Genomic DNA, 14,767 nt, shown 5'->3' on the forward strand with positions numbered 1-14,767 from the left:
TTTTGCACTTCTAATTGAGCTTTTAAAGAGTTCTGTATCTGCACCCTGAATCTTTCGGCTCCTCCACTCCTTTGAGCATTTTATTGTTTAGCATGTATTCCCCTCTATTCTTTTTACCACCTATTACTACTTCATATTCATCTATGTTGAACTGCATCTGCCCCCTATCTGCCCATGGCCCTAACCAGTCTATATCAACAACAACAACTTGCATTTATATAGCGCCTTTAATGTCGTAAAATGTCCCAAGGCGTTTGACAGGAGCAATTATCAAACAAAATTTGACACCAAGCCAAAGGAGACATTGGAAGTGGCAGGTTTTAAGGAGCAACTTAAAGGAGAGAGAGGTAGAGAGGCTGAGAGGTTTAGGGAGGGAATTCCAGAGTTTAGGGCCTTGGCAGCCAGTGGTAGGGGGAAGGGAGTGGGGGATGCACAAGAGGCCAGAGTTGGAGGAGCACAGAGATCTCGGAGGGTTGTAGGGCTGAAGGAGGTTACAGAGATAGGGAGAGGCGAGGCCATGGAGGGATTTAAACACAAGGATGAGAATTTTAATATTGAGGCATTCCTGGACCGGGAGCCAATGTAGGTCAGCGAGCACAGGGATGATGGGTGAACGGGACTTGGTGCGAGTTAGGATACAGGCAGCAGAGTTTTGGATGAGCTGAAGTTTATGCAGAGGAGGGAGATGCTATTTTACTGGATCAAGTGCAGCAGAAGAGGTGTACAGGACCTGAAAGACTTAGGGGTTCAGATAGAGATATGATAAAAATGAAAGAATGAGAAAATCAGAAAGGAAGATGGTGTTTGAGAAACCTGCTCGAGTTCTTTGAGGAGATGCCGGATATGGTGGATGGGGAAATGCAGTGGAGGTGGTTTACATGGACTTTCAGGAAGTCTTTGACAAGGGGCCACACAGGAGGCTATTGGATAAGATTAACGGTATGCATTAGGGGATTTAAAATGGAAAAGAGTAAGTAAAGTGAGCATTGGTCCTCTAGAGAGTGAGTCTGGGGAATTAATAATGGAGAATAAGGAAATGGCGGATGAATTGAACAGATATTTTGCGTCCGTCTTCACTGTAGAGGATACAAATAACGTGCCAGAAATAATTGTGAATCAAGAGGTGAAAGGGAGGGAGGAACTTAAAACATTTACAATCACCAGGGAAATGGTTCTGAAAAAATTATTAGAACTAAAAGCTGACAAGTCCCCAGGTCCTGCCGGACTTCATCCTAGGGTCTTAAAAGAAATGGCTGCAGAGATAGTAGATGCATTGATATTAAATGTCCAAAATTCCCTAGATTCTGGAAGGGTCCCTTCAGATTGGAAAATAGCGAATGTAACTCCTCTATTCAAGAAAGGAGGGAGACAGAAAGCAGGAAACTACAGGCCAGTTAGCTTAACATCTCTCATAGGGAAAATGCTAGAATCTATTATTAAGGAGGTTATAGCAGGGCACTTAGAAAATCTCAGTGCAATCAGGCAGAGTCAACACAGCTTTGTGAAAGGGAAATCGTGTTTGACTAATTTATTAGAGTTCTTTGAGGAAGTAACAAGCAACGTGGATAAAGGGGATCCAGTGGATATGGTGTACTTGGATTTCCAGAAGGCTTTTGACAAGGTGCCACATCAAAGGCTACTACACAAAATAAGGGCTCATGGTGTAGGGGGTAACACATTAGCATGGATAAAGGATTGGTTAGCTAACAGGAAACAGAGTAGGCATAAATGGGTCATTTTCAGGTTGGCAATATGTAATGAGTGGAGTGCCACAGAGATCAGTGCTGGGGCCTCAACTATTTACAATCTATAATCAATGATTTAGATGAAGGGACCGAATGTATGGTTGCTAAATTTGCTGATGACACAAAGGTAGGTAGGAAAGTAAGTTGTGAAGAGGACATAAGGAGTCTGCAAAGGGATATAGATAGGTTAAGTGAGTGGGCAAAAATTTGGCAGATGGCGTATAATGTGGGAAAATGTGAACGTGTCCACTTTGGCAGGAGGAATAGAAAAGCAGTATATTATTTAAATAGAGAGAGATTACAGAACTCTGAGGTACAGAGGGATCTTGGTGTCCCAGTACATGAATCACAAAAAGTTAATATGCAGGTACAGCAAGTGATTAGGAAGGCAAATGAAATGTTGTCATTTATTGCAAGGGGAATGGAATATAAAAGTAGAGATATTTTGCTACAATTGTACAGGGCAATGGTGAGACCATAATCTGGAATACTGTGTGCAGTTTTGGTCTCCTTATTTAAGAAAGGATATAATTGCTTTGGAGGCGGTTCAGAGAAGGTTCACTCAACTGATTCCTGGGATGAGGGGGTTATCTTATGAGGAAAGGTTGGACAAGTTGGGCCTGTATACACTGGAGTTTAGAAGAATGAGAGGTGATCTTATTGAAACATATAAGATCCTGAGGGGACTAGAAGGGGTAGATGCTGAGAGGATGTTTCCCCTTGTGAGAGACACTAGAACCAGGGGCCACAGTTTAAAAATAAGGGGTCTCCCATTTAAGACGGAGATGAAGAGAAATTTTTTCTCTCAAAGGGTCGTGAGTCTGTGGAACTCCCTTCCCCAGAGAGCGGTGGAGGCAGGGTCATTGAATATTTTAAGGCTGAGTTAGATAGATTCCTGATTAACAAGGGAGTCAAAGTTTATAGTAGGTAGAGGGGAAAGTAGGGTTGAGGTCACAATCAGATCAACCATGATCTTATCAAATGGCAGAGCAGGTTCAAGGGGCCAAATGGCTGACTCCTGCTCTTAATACGTATGTTTGTATGGGAGGGCAGAAAATTGGATTAAAAACTGGTTAGAAGGGAGGAAACTTGAAGGGAAAAAATTTACTGGGCTATGGGAAAAGAGCAGAGGAGTGGGACTAATGGGAACTCTTTTTAAAGAGCCAGCACAGGCATGATGGGCTGAATGGCCTCCTCCTGTGCTGTACCTATGATACTATGAAACAGAGAGTGGGAGTTAAGGGTAGTTTCTGGGAGTGGTGGAAGTGACTAGTGGCGTCCCACAAAGCTCTATTCCGGGATCACTTCTGTCCACTGTGTACATCAATGATTTGGATATCAAGATAGAGGGAGTGGTGTCCAAATTTGCAGATGATACTAAAATAGGAGGGATAGTAAATAATCCTGAGGCAGAAAAGAAGCTGCAAGGAGATAGAGAAGATGGTGGAATGGGCAAAGAAGTGACAGATGGAATTCAATGTCAGTAAATGTGAGGTGGAACATTTTGGTTAAACAAATGTAATAATTTATACTTTGGAGAAGGTTGGGTGATGTGGAAGGGCAGATGGATTTGGGGGTTCAGGGTCAAGGGATTAAAAGCAGCACTTTCAGTGGATAAGGCCATAAAAAAGCTAATGGAATGCTGGGTTTTACGTCAAGAGGTATAAAATATAAATACTGAGATGTAATGGTGAATCTATATAAACCTTAATAAGACCACAGTTGGAGACTGTATGTAGTTTTGGGCTCCACACTGTAGGAAGGATGTTGAAGCAATAGAGAGAGGACAGAGCAGGTACACTGGGATGCTGGCTGACATATGCAAAGGGGCTAACGTCCATTTCAGGCGCATGGTCTGGGCGTCTAAACCAATATGACAGGCAGCGCACAACCGGCGCAGAATGAGTGCCCATACGCCACCATATTGGACCTATAGGCGCCCGTTTTACATCGATCCAATTTCTAGACCATGGAGTACAAAAGCAGGGGTAATGCTAAACCCAGGCAAATGCTCAGTTAGGCCACATTAACAATAATGTGCCAGGTTTTGGATGCCTTACTTTAGGAAGGACATTGGACAGGGTGCGAAGGAGATTCACTAAGATGATCCCAGGGGCAAGAGGTTTTAGTTATGAGGAGAGACTAGATAACTGGGGGTCTTTTCATTAGAACACAGAAGGTTCAGAGGAGATCTGAATATATGCTAAATAATGAGAGGTTTTGATAAAATAAATCAGAGAAAATATTTCCATTTGTCCGTAATCAGGGAGCATAAATTTAAGATCATCATTACCAGAATGGAAAGAGAGGTTAGCAGAACGTATTTACACATGGCATTGTTGGGACATGGAGAGCCCGACCAGAAACAGTGGTGGAAACGGAATCCAAAATACTTTTAGAAGTGGATAAAGATTTGAAAAAGAAAAAGGTAGAAAAGTCTGGGAAAAGCACAAATGAATGGGACAGAGTGGAAGCTCGTTCAGAGAGCCAGGACAGGGGCCATTAGTCGAGTGGCCCCCTTCTGTGGAAGAAAGAATGTGCATTTATATAGCGCCTTTCACTGTCTCAGGATGTCCCAAAGCGCTTTACAGCCAATGAATTACTTTTGAAGTGTAGTCACTGTTGTAATGTAGGAAATACAGCAGCCAATTTGCGCACAGCAAGCTCCCACAAACAGCAATGAGATAATGACCAGATAATCTGCTTTAGTGATGTTGGTTGAGGGATAAATATTGGCCAGGACACCAAGGAGAACTCCCCTGCTCTTCTTCCAATAGTGGCCGTGGGATCTTTTAAATCCACCTAAGAGGGCAGACGGGGCCTCGGTTTAACGTCTGATCCGAAAGATGGCACCTCTGACAGTGCAGCGCTCCCTCAGTACTGATTGGGGTGTTAGCCTAGATTATGGACTCAAGTCTCTAAAGTGAGGTTTGAACCCACGACCTTCTGACACAGAGGCAAGAGTACAACCACTGAGCCACCTGCCCCACCATTCCTTGATTCTTTGCAGCGGGGGTCACTGGATAGCAATTGGGATGAGGAACTTTGACCATTCTTCCTCTACCACCTAGCGGAGCTCAGTTAAATCAATGCAAGCCAGAGGCTAAACCTGGGACCTTTCTAGTCTCTATATTTCAGTGTGTAAACATGTGTCATGCACAAATGATTGCTATAACTCAGTCTGCTGGCCATGAAACAAGGCAACCATCATAACTTCAGAAATGGGTTGTAAAGTGCTAATGGATCAGTTCTTGGTACAAGCCCATTCAGGTTGCAACATAGATCCTGCCTTTGTAAAGTAGGTTAGATGTGGTTTTCAGATTAATTTTGCTCTAAATCATTAGAAAGAAGAAGGAAAGTCCATGGGTATGGAGAACCTGCCGGTCTTAATCCTCTGACTCAGTCTTTCATTGATATCATTTTCCGTTTGAAGAGGTAGGAAACCCCTTAGACGATGCCAGTAACCTGCGGTGAACCACACGTGGACGCTGTCTTCTATAAAAGAGGGAGTTGCAAGTACAAAGACAATCAGACTCAAGAGAGACCACAGAACAGAGACAGTCCGATTCGAGGGAGACCGACTTCACGAGGTAGTCCAGAAGACAGTGAGCAAGAGACGGCAAGATGCTTTGTAAAGTCAGACCAAGATTCTTGATGGTGAGTAAATGGACTCTTAAAACAAGAAAATCAAATAAGCGCTAAGAATGTACAGCAGATTGAGACAGAAAGGCAGCTGAATGTTTTGGGTGTAGCACTTGGTCAGGTGAGATCCAATGAAGGGCCACACGCAAAACATTATCTTGCTCTTCCTTAGATGCTGTACAACCTGCTGTGAACTTTCAGCAGTTTCGGGTTTCAATTAATAGTTAGTAAATGTTAGAAATCACAATCTGTGGGCTCAGGGGTTACATATAATTGTAGGGTTGTGACATCAATGTATAATGTGCAATATCAGTAGCTGCCAAGGCAGTCTTAACCAAGTCTACACTCCCACCTAAACCTGCAGCTTTTCATTTGGATGGTGGGTGATTGAACTACGTAGAACTACATAGAATGTACAGCACAGAAACAGGCCATTCAGCCCAACTGGTCTATGCTCCACACGAGCCTCCTCCCTCCCTACTTCATCTCACCCTATCAGCATATCCTTCTATTCCTTTCTCTCTCATGTGTTTATCGAGCTTCCCCTTAAATGTATCTACACTATTCACCTCAACTACTCCTTGTGGTAGTGAGTTCCACATTCTCACCACTCTCTGGGTAAAGAAGTTTCTCCTGAATTCCCTATTAGATTTATTAGTGACTATCTTATATTTGTGACCCCTAGTTCTGGTCTCCCCCACAAGTGGAAACATCTTCTCTATGTTGAACCTTTTAGGTCTTAAAGACCTCCATCAGATCACCCCTCAGTCTTCTCTTTTCTAGACAAAAGAGCCCCAGACTGTTCAATCTTTCCTGATAGGTATAACCTCTCAGTACTAGTACCATCCTAGTAAATCTTTTTTGCCTTAGAATCATAGAAAGTTGCAGCACAGAAGGAGGTCATTCGGCCCATCGTGTCTGTGCCGGCTGAAAAAGAGCTATCCAGCTTAATCCCACTTTCCAGCACTTGGTCCGTAGCCCTGTAGGTTTCGGCACTTCAGGTGCACATCCAGGTACTTTATAAATGAGTTGAGGGTTTCTGCCTCTCCCACCCTCTCAGGCAGTGAGTTCCAGACCCCCACCACCCTCGAGTGAAAAAAATTCTCCTCAACTCCCTTCTAATCCTTCCACCAATTACTTTAAATCTGTGTCCCTGGTCACTGACCCCTCTGCTGAGGGAAATAGATCCTCCCTATCCACTCTATCTAGTCCCACCATAATTTTATACACCTCAATTAAATCTCCCCTCAGCCTCCTTTGTTTCAAAGAAAACAATCCCAGCCTATCCAATCTTTCCTCATAGTTAAAATTCTGCAGCGCTGGCAACATCCTCGTAAATCTCCTCTGTACCCTCTCCAGTGCAATCACATCTTTCCTGTAATGTGGTGACCAGAACTGTACGCAGTACTTAAGCTGTGGCCTAATCAGTGTTTTATACAGTTCCAGCATATCCTCCCTGCTCTTATATTCTATGCCACAGCTAATAAAGGAAACTATCCCACATGCCTTTTTAGACACCTTATCTCCCTGTCCTGCTACCTTCAGGGATCTGTGGACATGCACTCCAAGGTTCCTTTGTTCCTCTACATCTCTCAGTATCCTCCCATTTATTGTGTACTCCCTTGCCTTGTTTGCCCTCCCCAAATGAATTACCTCACACTTCTCCGGATTGAATTCCATTTGCCACTTTTCTGCCCACCTGACCAGTCCATTGATATCTTCCTGCAGTCTACAGCTTTCCTCCTTACTATCAACCGCACAGCCAATTTTTGTATCACCTGCAAACTTCTTGATCAAGCCCCCATCAAGTCCAAATCATTGATATACACCATAATATATATATATATTTACCTTCTCCAGTGCCCCTGTATTTTTATAATATGGAGACTAGAACTAGAACACAATACTCCGAGTGTGGTCTAACCAAGGTTCTATACAAGTTTAACATAACTTCTCTGCTTTTCAGTTCAATCCCTCAAGAATGAACCCTAGTGCTTGATTTGATTTTTTTATGGCCTTATTAACCTGTGTCGCTGCTTTTAGTGATTTGTGTATCTGTTCCCCATGATCCCTTTGCTCCTCTATCCCATTTAGACTCTTATTATCCAAGCAGTCTGTGGCCTCCTTATTCTTCCTACCAAAATACACCACCTCACACTTATCTATATTGAAATTCATTTGCCAATTACACTCCCATTCTGCACATTTATTATTATCTTCTTGTATTTTGACGCATTTTTCCTTTGTATTAACTACACCCCCCAATTTGGTGTCTTCCGCAAATTTTGAAATTGTACTTCCAATTCCTGAGTCCAAATTGTTTATGTAAATTGTGAACAACAGTGATCCCAGCACCGATCCCTGTGGAACACCACTTCCCACCTATTGCCAGTCGGAGTAGCTACCTTTAACCTCTACTCTGTTTTCTGTTTTGTAGCCAGCTTGCTATCCATTCTGCTATCTGTCCCCTGACTCCACATGCTCTGACCTTAGCCATGAGTCTACAATGTGGTACCTTATCAAAGGCCTTTTGAAAATCCAAATATATTACATCTACTACATTACCTTTGTTTACCCTTTCTATTACTTCTTCAAAGAATTCAGTAAGGTTGGTCAAGCCTGACTTTCCCTTTTGAAATCCGTGCTGACTATTCTTTATTATATTTTCAGTTTCTAGATGTTTTTCTATTACATCTTTGAGTAAAGATTCCATTATCTTTCCTACCACCAACATTAAGCTAATTGGTCTATAGTTCCCTGGACTGGTTCTATCTCCCTTTTTAAAAATAGGAATCACATTAGCTGTCCACCAGTCCTCTGGCACTATTCCCTTTTCTCGTGAATTTTTATATATATATATAAATACTGCCTCTGCTATCTCCTCTCTAACTTCTTTTAATATTCACGGATGCAATCCATCTGGACCAGGGGATTTATCCTCCCTAAGTTTGATTAGTTTATCAATTATCTCCCCCCTTTCTATCTTAAATGTCTTTATATCTTTTTTAATCTCTTCTTCTGATGTCCTGCCCACCTTGTGAGTCTCCCTGGTAAATACTGAGGCAAAGTAATTATTTAATATTTCTGCCATTTTTATCTCATTACCTGTGAGTTTATTTTGGGCATCCCTTAGTGACCCAATCCCTATCCTGATTTTTCTTTTGTTATTTATGTGACTGTAGAATACTTTGCTATTTCTTTTTATATTCTTTGATAATTTAATCTCATAGTTCCTCTTTGCTTTCCTAATTGTTTTTTTGACTTCTTTCCTAACCTCTTCGTATTCCCTTTTGTCATCCTCTCCTTTATTGTCTGTGTACTTAGTGTATGCCTTTTTCTTTAGTTTCAATTTTGCTGTTATTTCATCATTCTTCCATGGTGTGTCATTACTGGGTATTTGTTCTTGCTTTTTATTGGGATATATTTCTCCTGAACTCTATTGAGGAGCACATTCAACTGGAGCTGGTGGGAGAAATTTTTCTGAATGTGCAAGGGTTGTGGAAGGAGATTAAATGGGTGGGTAGAGTCCATAATAGGGGAGAGTGTACATGGGATGTGGGTGGAGATTAAATGGCAAGCACAGCAAAGTCCCACAAACAGCAATGAAATCAAGAGCAGATAATCTGAGGGATAAATTTGACCAGGGCACCGGGGGGAACTCCCCTGCTCTTCTTCGAATCGTGTCATGGGATCTTTCACGTCCACCTGAGAGCGCAGACAGGACCTTGGTATAACATTAGATCTGAAGGACAGCACCTCCAACAGTGCAGCACCTCCTCAGTACTGCACTGGACGGTCAGCCTAAGTTATGGGCTCAGGTCTCTACAGTGAGACTATGAACCCATAACCATCTGACTCAGAGGTGAGAGTGTTACCACTGAGTCACAGCTAGCATCTGACAAATGAGGACACTGATTTCTGCTCTGATTGGAAGCCAGAGTAGATGAGGACCTGTCAAGTACAAGGTGGGGTGAGTTGTGTGTAGGTGTTTATCAGGAAGTAATGTGTTTGTCAGATTTAAGCTGAGTTCCATCCCCTCTATGGGTCTAGGGAGGGCAGACGTGCCCTAACACCAAACAATCCTTCTCTGCGAAGGTTCTGTGCCTTTATTTTGAACAGGAAATGGTTTTGTTGACGATTAGATCTCTCACCCACTCTACAAGTTTCATCTCAAAGATTAAACAGCAGAGGGTTGATGGGCGTTGGGGGTGGGGAGATGAAATGGAGTCTGTTTTGCCAATGTTGCAAGACACAGCGGATGAATGCGCACCACTGGACTTCCTGCCATCCTGCACTTGAATGTTGGTATCACTGTGGCCTTGCAGGGTGTCAGTGCCAGCCCTGTACCCACACTGCCCAGTGGGGATGGCACTGCAGCCCAGCAGTGATAATGTAGTGCAGCAACTACATAACCTGCAGGGAGAGGGGAAGGGGCTCATTGGGATGAATACAGCAACATGGCGAAACAAGTTAAAAGCCTGATCCGAGAAACGGAGGCCTGGATATAGATACAGCTGCTGATTGTTACAGTTAAAAGACCGTTTCAGTACTACAATAGTGACTTTCAAAAGGGAATTGGATAAATACTTGAAAAGGAAAAATTCCCAGGGCTATGGGGAAAGAGCAGGGGAGTTGGACTAATTGGATAGCTCTTTCAAAGAGCCAGCATAGGCACGATGGGCTGAATGGCCTCCTTCTGTGCTGTATGATTCTATGATTTATGAAGAGGGTGGTAAGGGAGGAGGTGAGAACTGTAAAAGATGCAAGAAGACCCAAAACTGATGGTCAGCACAAAATAGTGAATATTCTGAATAATTGCTTCCTTCAAGTATTCACAAGGGGAGAGATGTGCAACATGTCGCCCCTCCAACCTGAGATATCCCAAGCAATGTCAACACCTTCCACATAAACGGAGATGGGAGTCCTAGGCAGGCTAAGTGGGCTGAAGATGAATAAATTCCCAGTGATTGATGGTTTTTATCCCAGCGTTTTTTTTTAACCAATGATCTCGTTATGTTTAGGTCACCGCTGTGCTGGTTATCATACTGTCTGCCATCTTGGCAGAACCTGCCTCTGGGGCAAAAGTGAGGAACACAAGGAAGGCAGATCATCAACGCTTGAAGAGAAAGACCCAAAAGTACATACTGGAGTTCGAAGGGATAAAACCTCAACGAAAATGGAACTCCATGGACTCCATGGCTAGCTTCAGGAATCGTTCCCTGTCCCCCTGGATTTACAAGTAAGTTCAACCAGTTTCACATCTCTTCTCTCTTCTCTGTTACAAACACAGAGCAAGCTAGCCTCCTTCCCCCAAAACATCATAACCCTGGCTCCCCATCACACGCTCCGTAACACTGTTCCACCCTCACACTCTTCCCCCACCTCACTCTCTTTCCCCCACCTCACACTCTCCTTCCCCCACCTCACACTCTCCTTCCCCCACCTCACACTCTCTTTCCCCCATCTCACACTCTCCTTCCCCCATCTCACACTCTCTTTCCCCCATCTCACACTCTCTTTCCCCCATCTCACTCTTTCCCCACCTCACACTCTCCTTCCCCCACCTCACACTCTCCTTTCCTCATCTCACACTCTCCTTCCCCCATCTCACACTCTCCTTCCCCCACCTCACACTCTCCTTCCCCCACCTCACACTCTCCTTCCCCCATCTCACACTCTCCTTCCCCCACCTCACACTCTCCTTCCCCCACCTCACACTCTCCTTCCCCCACCTCACACTCTCCTTCCCCCACCTCACACTCTCCTTCCCCCACCTCACACTCTCCTTCCCCCATCTCACACTCTCCTTCCCCCACCTCACACTCTCTTTCCCCCACCTCACACTCTCCTTCCCCCACCTCACACTCTCCTTCCCCCACCTCACACTCTCTTTCCCCACCTCACACTCTCCTTTCCCCACCTCACACTCTCCTTCCCCCACCTCACACTCTCCTTCCCCCATCTCACACTCTCCTTCCCCCACCTCACACTCTCCTTCTCCCACCTCACACTCTCCTTCCCCCACCTCACACTCTCCTTCCCCCACCTCACACTCTCTTTCCCCACCTCACACTCTCCTTTCCCCACCTCACACTCTCCTTCCCCCACCTCACACTCTCCTTCCCCCACCTCACACTCTCCTTCCCCCATCTCACACTCTCCTTCCCCCACCTCACACTCTCCTTCCCCCATCTCACACTCTCCTTCCCCCATCTCACACTCTCTTTCCCCATCTCACACTCTCTTTCCCCCATCTCACACTCTCTTTCCCCCACCTCACACTCTCTTTCCTCATCTCACACTCTCTTTCCCCCATCTCACTCTTTCCCCACCTCACACTCTCCTTCCCCCACCTCACACTCTCCTTTCCTCATCTCACACTCTCCTTCCCCCATCTCACTCTCTCTTTCCCTATCTCACACTCTCTTTCCCCCATCTCACACTCTCTTTCCCTATCTCACACTCTCTTTCCCCCATCTCACACTCTCTTTCCCCCATCTCACACTCTCCTTCCCCCACCTCACACTCTCCTTCCCCCATCTCACACTCTCCTTCCCCCATCTCACACTCTCTTTCCCCATCTCACACTCTCTTTCCCCCATCTCACACTCTCTTTCCCCCACCTCACACTCTCTTTCCTCATCTCACACTCTCTTTCCCCCATCTCACTCTTTCCCCACCTCACACTCTCCTTCCCCCACCTCACACTCTCCTTCCCCCACCTCACACTCTCCTTCCCCCATCTCACACTCTCCTTCCCCCACCTCACACTCTCCTTCTCCCACCTCACACTCTCCTTCCCCCACCTCACACTCTCCTTCCCCCATCTCACACTCTCTTTCCCTCATCTCACACTCTCTTTCCCCCACCTCACACTCTCTTTCCTCATCTCACACTCTCTTTCCCCCATCTCACTCTTTCCCCACCTCACACTCTCTTTCCCCCACCTCACACTCTCTTTCCTCATCTCACACTCTCCTTCCCCCATCTCACACTCTCCTTCCCCCATCTCACACTCTCTTTCCCTCATCTCACACTCTCTTTCCCCCATCTCACTCTCTCTTTCCCTATCTCACACTCTCTTTCCCCCATCTCACACTCTTTCCCCTATCTCACACTCTCTTTCCCCCATCTCACACTCTTTCCCCCATCTCACACTCTCCTTCCCCCACCTCACACTCTCTTTCCTCATCTCACACTCTCTTTCCCCCATCTCACTCTTTCCCCCACCTCACACTCTCTTTCCCCCACCTCACACTCTCCTTCCCCCACCTCACACTCTCTTTCCCCCATCTCACACTCTCCTTCCCCCATCTCACACTCTCTTTCCCCCATCTCACACTCTCTTTCCCCCATCTCACACTCTCTTTCCCCCATCTCACTCTTTCCCCACCTCACACTCTCCTTCCCCCACCTCACACTCTCCTTTCCTCATCTCACACTCTCCTTCCCCCATCTCACTCTCTCTTTCCCCATCTCACTCTCTCTTTCCCCCATCTCACTCTCTCTTTCCCCATCTCACTCTCTCTTTCCCTATCTCACACTCTCTTTCCCCCATCTCACACTCTCTTTCCCCATCTCACACTCTCTTTCCCCATCTCACACTCTCTTTCCCCATCTCACTCTCTCTTTCCCCCATCTCACTCTCCTTCCCCCATCTCACACTCTCTTTCCCCCATCTCACTCTCCTTCCCCCATCTCACACTCTCTTTCCCCCATCTCACTCTCCTTCCCCACCTCACACTCTCCTTCCCCCATCTCTCACTCTCCTTCCCCCATCTCACACTCTCTTTCCCCCATCTCACTCTCCTTCCCTCATCTCACACTCTCCTTCCCCCACCTCACACTCTCTTTCCCCCATCTCACTCTCCTTCCCCACCTCACACTCTCCTTCCCCCATCTCACACTCTCTTTCCCCCATCTCACTCTCCTTCCCCACCTCACACTCTCCTTCCCCCATCTCACACTCTCTTTCCCCCATCTCACACTCTTTCCCCCATCTCACACTCTCTTTCCCCCATCTCACACTCTCTTTCCCCCATCTCACACTCTCTTTCCCCCATCTCACACTCTCTTTCCCCCATCTCACACTCTCTTTCCCCCATCTCACACTCTCTTTCCCCCATCTCACACTCTCTTTCCCCCATCTCACACTCTCTTTCCCCCATCTCACACTCTCTTTCCCCCATCTCACACTCTGCCTCTCCAGTATGCGATTTGCCTTAACCAACAATTTAAGGGGAGAAGCTGCTGCTACAACAGTGTGCGTTTTACCCATTTCCACTTTCTTTTCCCCCCGTTTCAGGGAAGACTCAGACCCCAACCGCTACCCTTCTTCCATCTTTAAGGCGGAGTGTGTGAGCACTCAGTGCCTGAACAGCAGAGGCATCGAGGATCCAGGTCTGAACTCCCGTCCCATCCAACAGGAGATGATTGTCTTGAGGAGGAACCAGGTCAATCAGAAGATCACTTACCGTGTGGAGAAGCTGATGATCCCAGTCGCCTGTGTCTGCGTCCGCCCAGAGGTTCTGAGTGCCTAAAGGGATCAGTCGAAGATCCAACAGAGGTTAAAGCCATGTTAAAGTCACGCCCAATCCAATCAGCAGCATGCCCTTATTATTCTAAACTACTGTTTCACTGTGAGGAAGGAAGCCATTAAGATCAGGACCCACCAGAAAGGCGTTAGCGAAAGTATTGCTTTGAAGCACCAACTCCTCCTCCACTCCCCCCAGGTTAACAGGAGACCCCTTCACTTCAAGATATAAACTGCCCGACGACTCGGCCTTTCAGAAGGATCAAGCTCACTCGGAGGCGGGTAGTAAATTCTCCAGGAGCTCCAGCCGTTCCTCGGGTCTTCTAAAGAGTTCCAACTTCCCGATCTCCCCGCCCCATGTGATTCGGAGACTCCCTGAAAATCCTGCATCCTTTCCAAAAAAAAAACTAACATGGTTTTAAATCCTCGGCATATCAGGGTTTCACAGGAAAAACCACGATGGAATAAAGGGCTCCCCTCCCCCTCTGCCCCCTTACCCTCATTCTGCCCCTCCCCCTTCACACTCCCATTCTCCCTCTGCACCCCACCCCACCTAAATCATTGCTGTAGATGTTGATTGTGGGGAAACAGCTCCCTAACACAACTTCCATTAGAATCAGAGGTTCTGCCTTGGAGAGTGGGAAAGGACCCAATTAAGGCTGGAGACCTGGCCCAATATCTGTACTGAATTGTTTATGTCAGGGAACAATGCCCCTCTACCTCTCCTCCCCTCCCCCCTCCCTCTCTCCCCCTCTCCCCTCCTCTTCTCCCTCTTTCACCCTCTCTCCTCCCTTATTCACCCTCTCCCCTCCTCCTTCTCCCTCTCCCCTCCTCCTTCTCCCTCTCC

The 14,767-nt window shown here is 46.1% G+C and overlaps 1 protein-coding gene across 1 annotated transcript; it reads left to right on the top strand.

Annotated features, from left to right (window-relative positions):
- The first annotated feature begins 5,199 nt into the window (after positions 1-5,199).
- LOC137324287 (interleukin-17F-like) lies at positions 5,200-13,927 on the top strand. The gene is made up of 3 exons (XM_067988428.1): positions 5,200-5,364; positions 10,409-10,626; positions 13,693-13,927. Exons 1-3 carry the CDS (start codon positions 5,200-5,202, stop codon positions 13,925-13,927), a joined length of 618 nt encoding a protein of 205 aa, XP_067844529.1.
- The last annotated feature ends 840 nt before the right edge of the window (positions 13,928-14,767 follow it).

This window comes from Heptranchias perlo, chromosome 8 (genome assembly GCF_035084215.1).
Source record: "Heptranchias perlo isolate sHepPer1 chromosome 8, sHepPer1.hap1, whole genome shotgun sequence".
NCBI lineage: Eukaryota > Metazoa > Chordata > Chondrichthyes > Hexanchiformes > Hexanchidae > Heptranchias > Heptranchias perlo.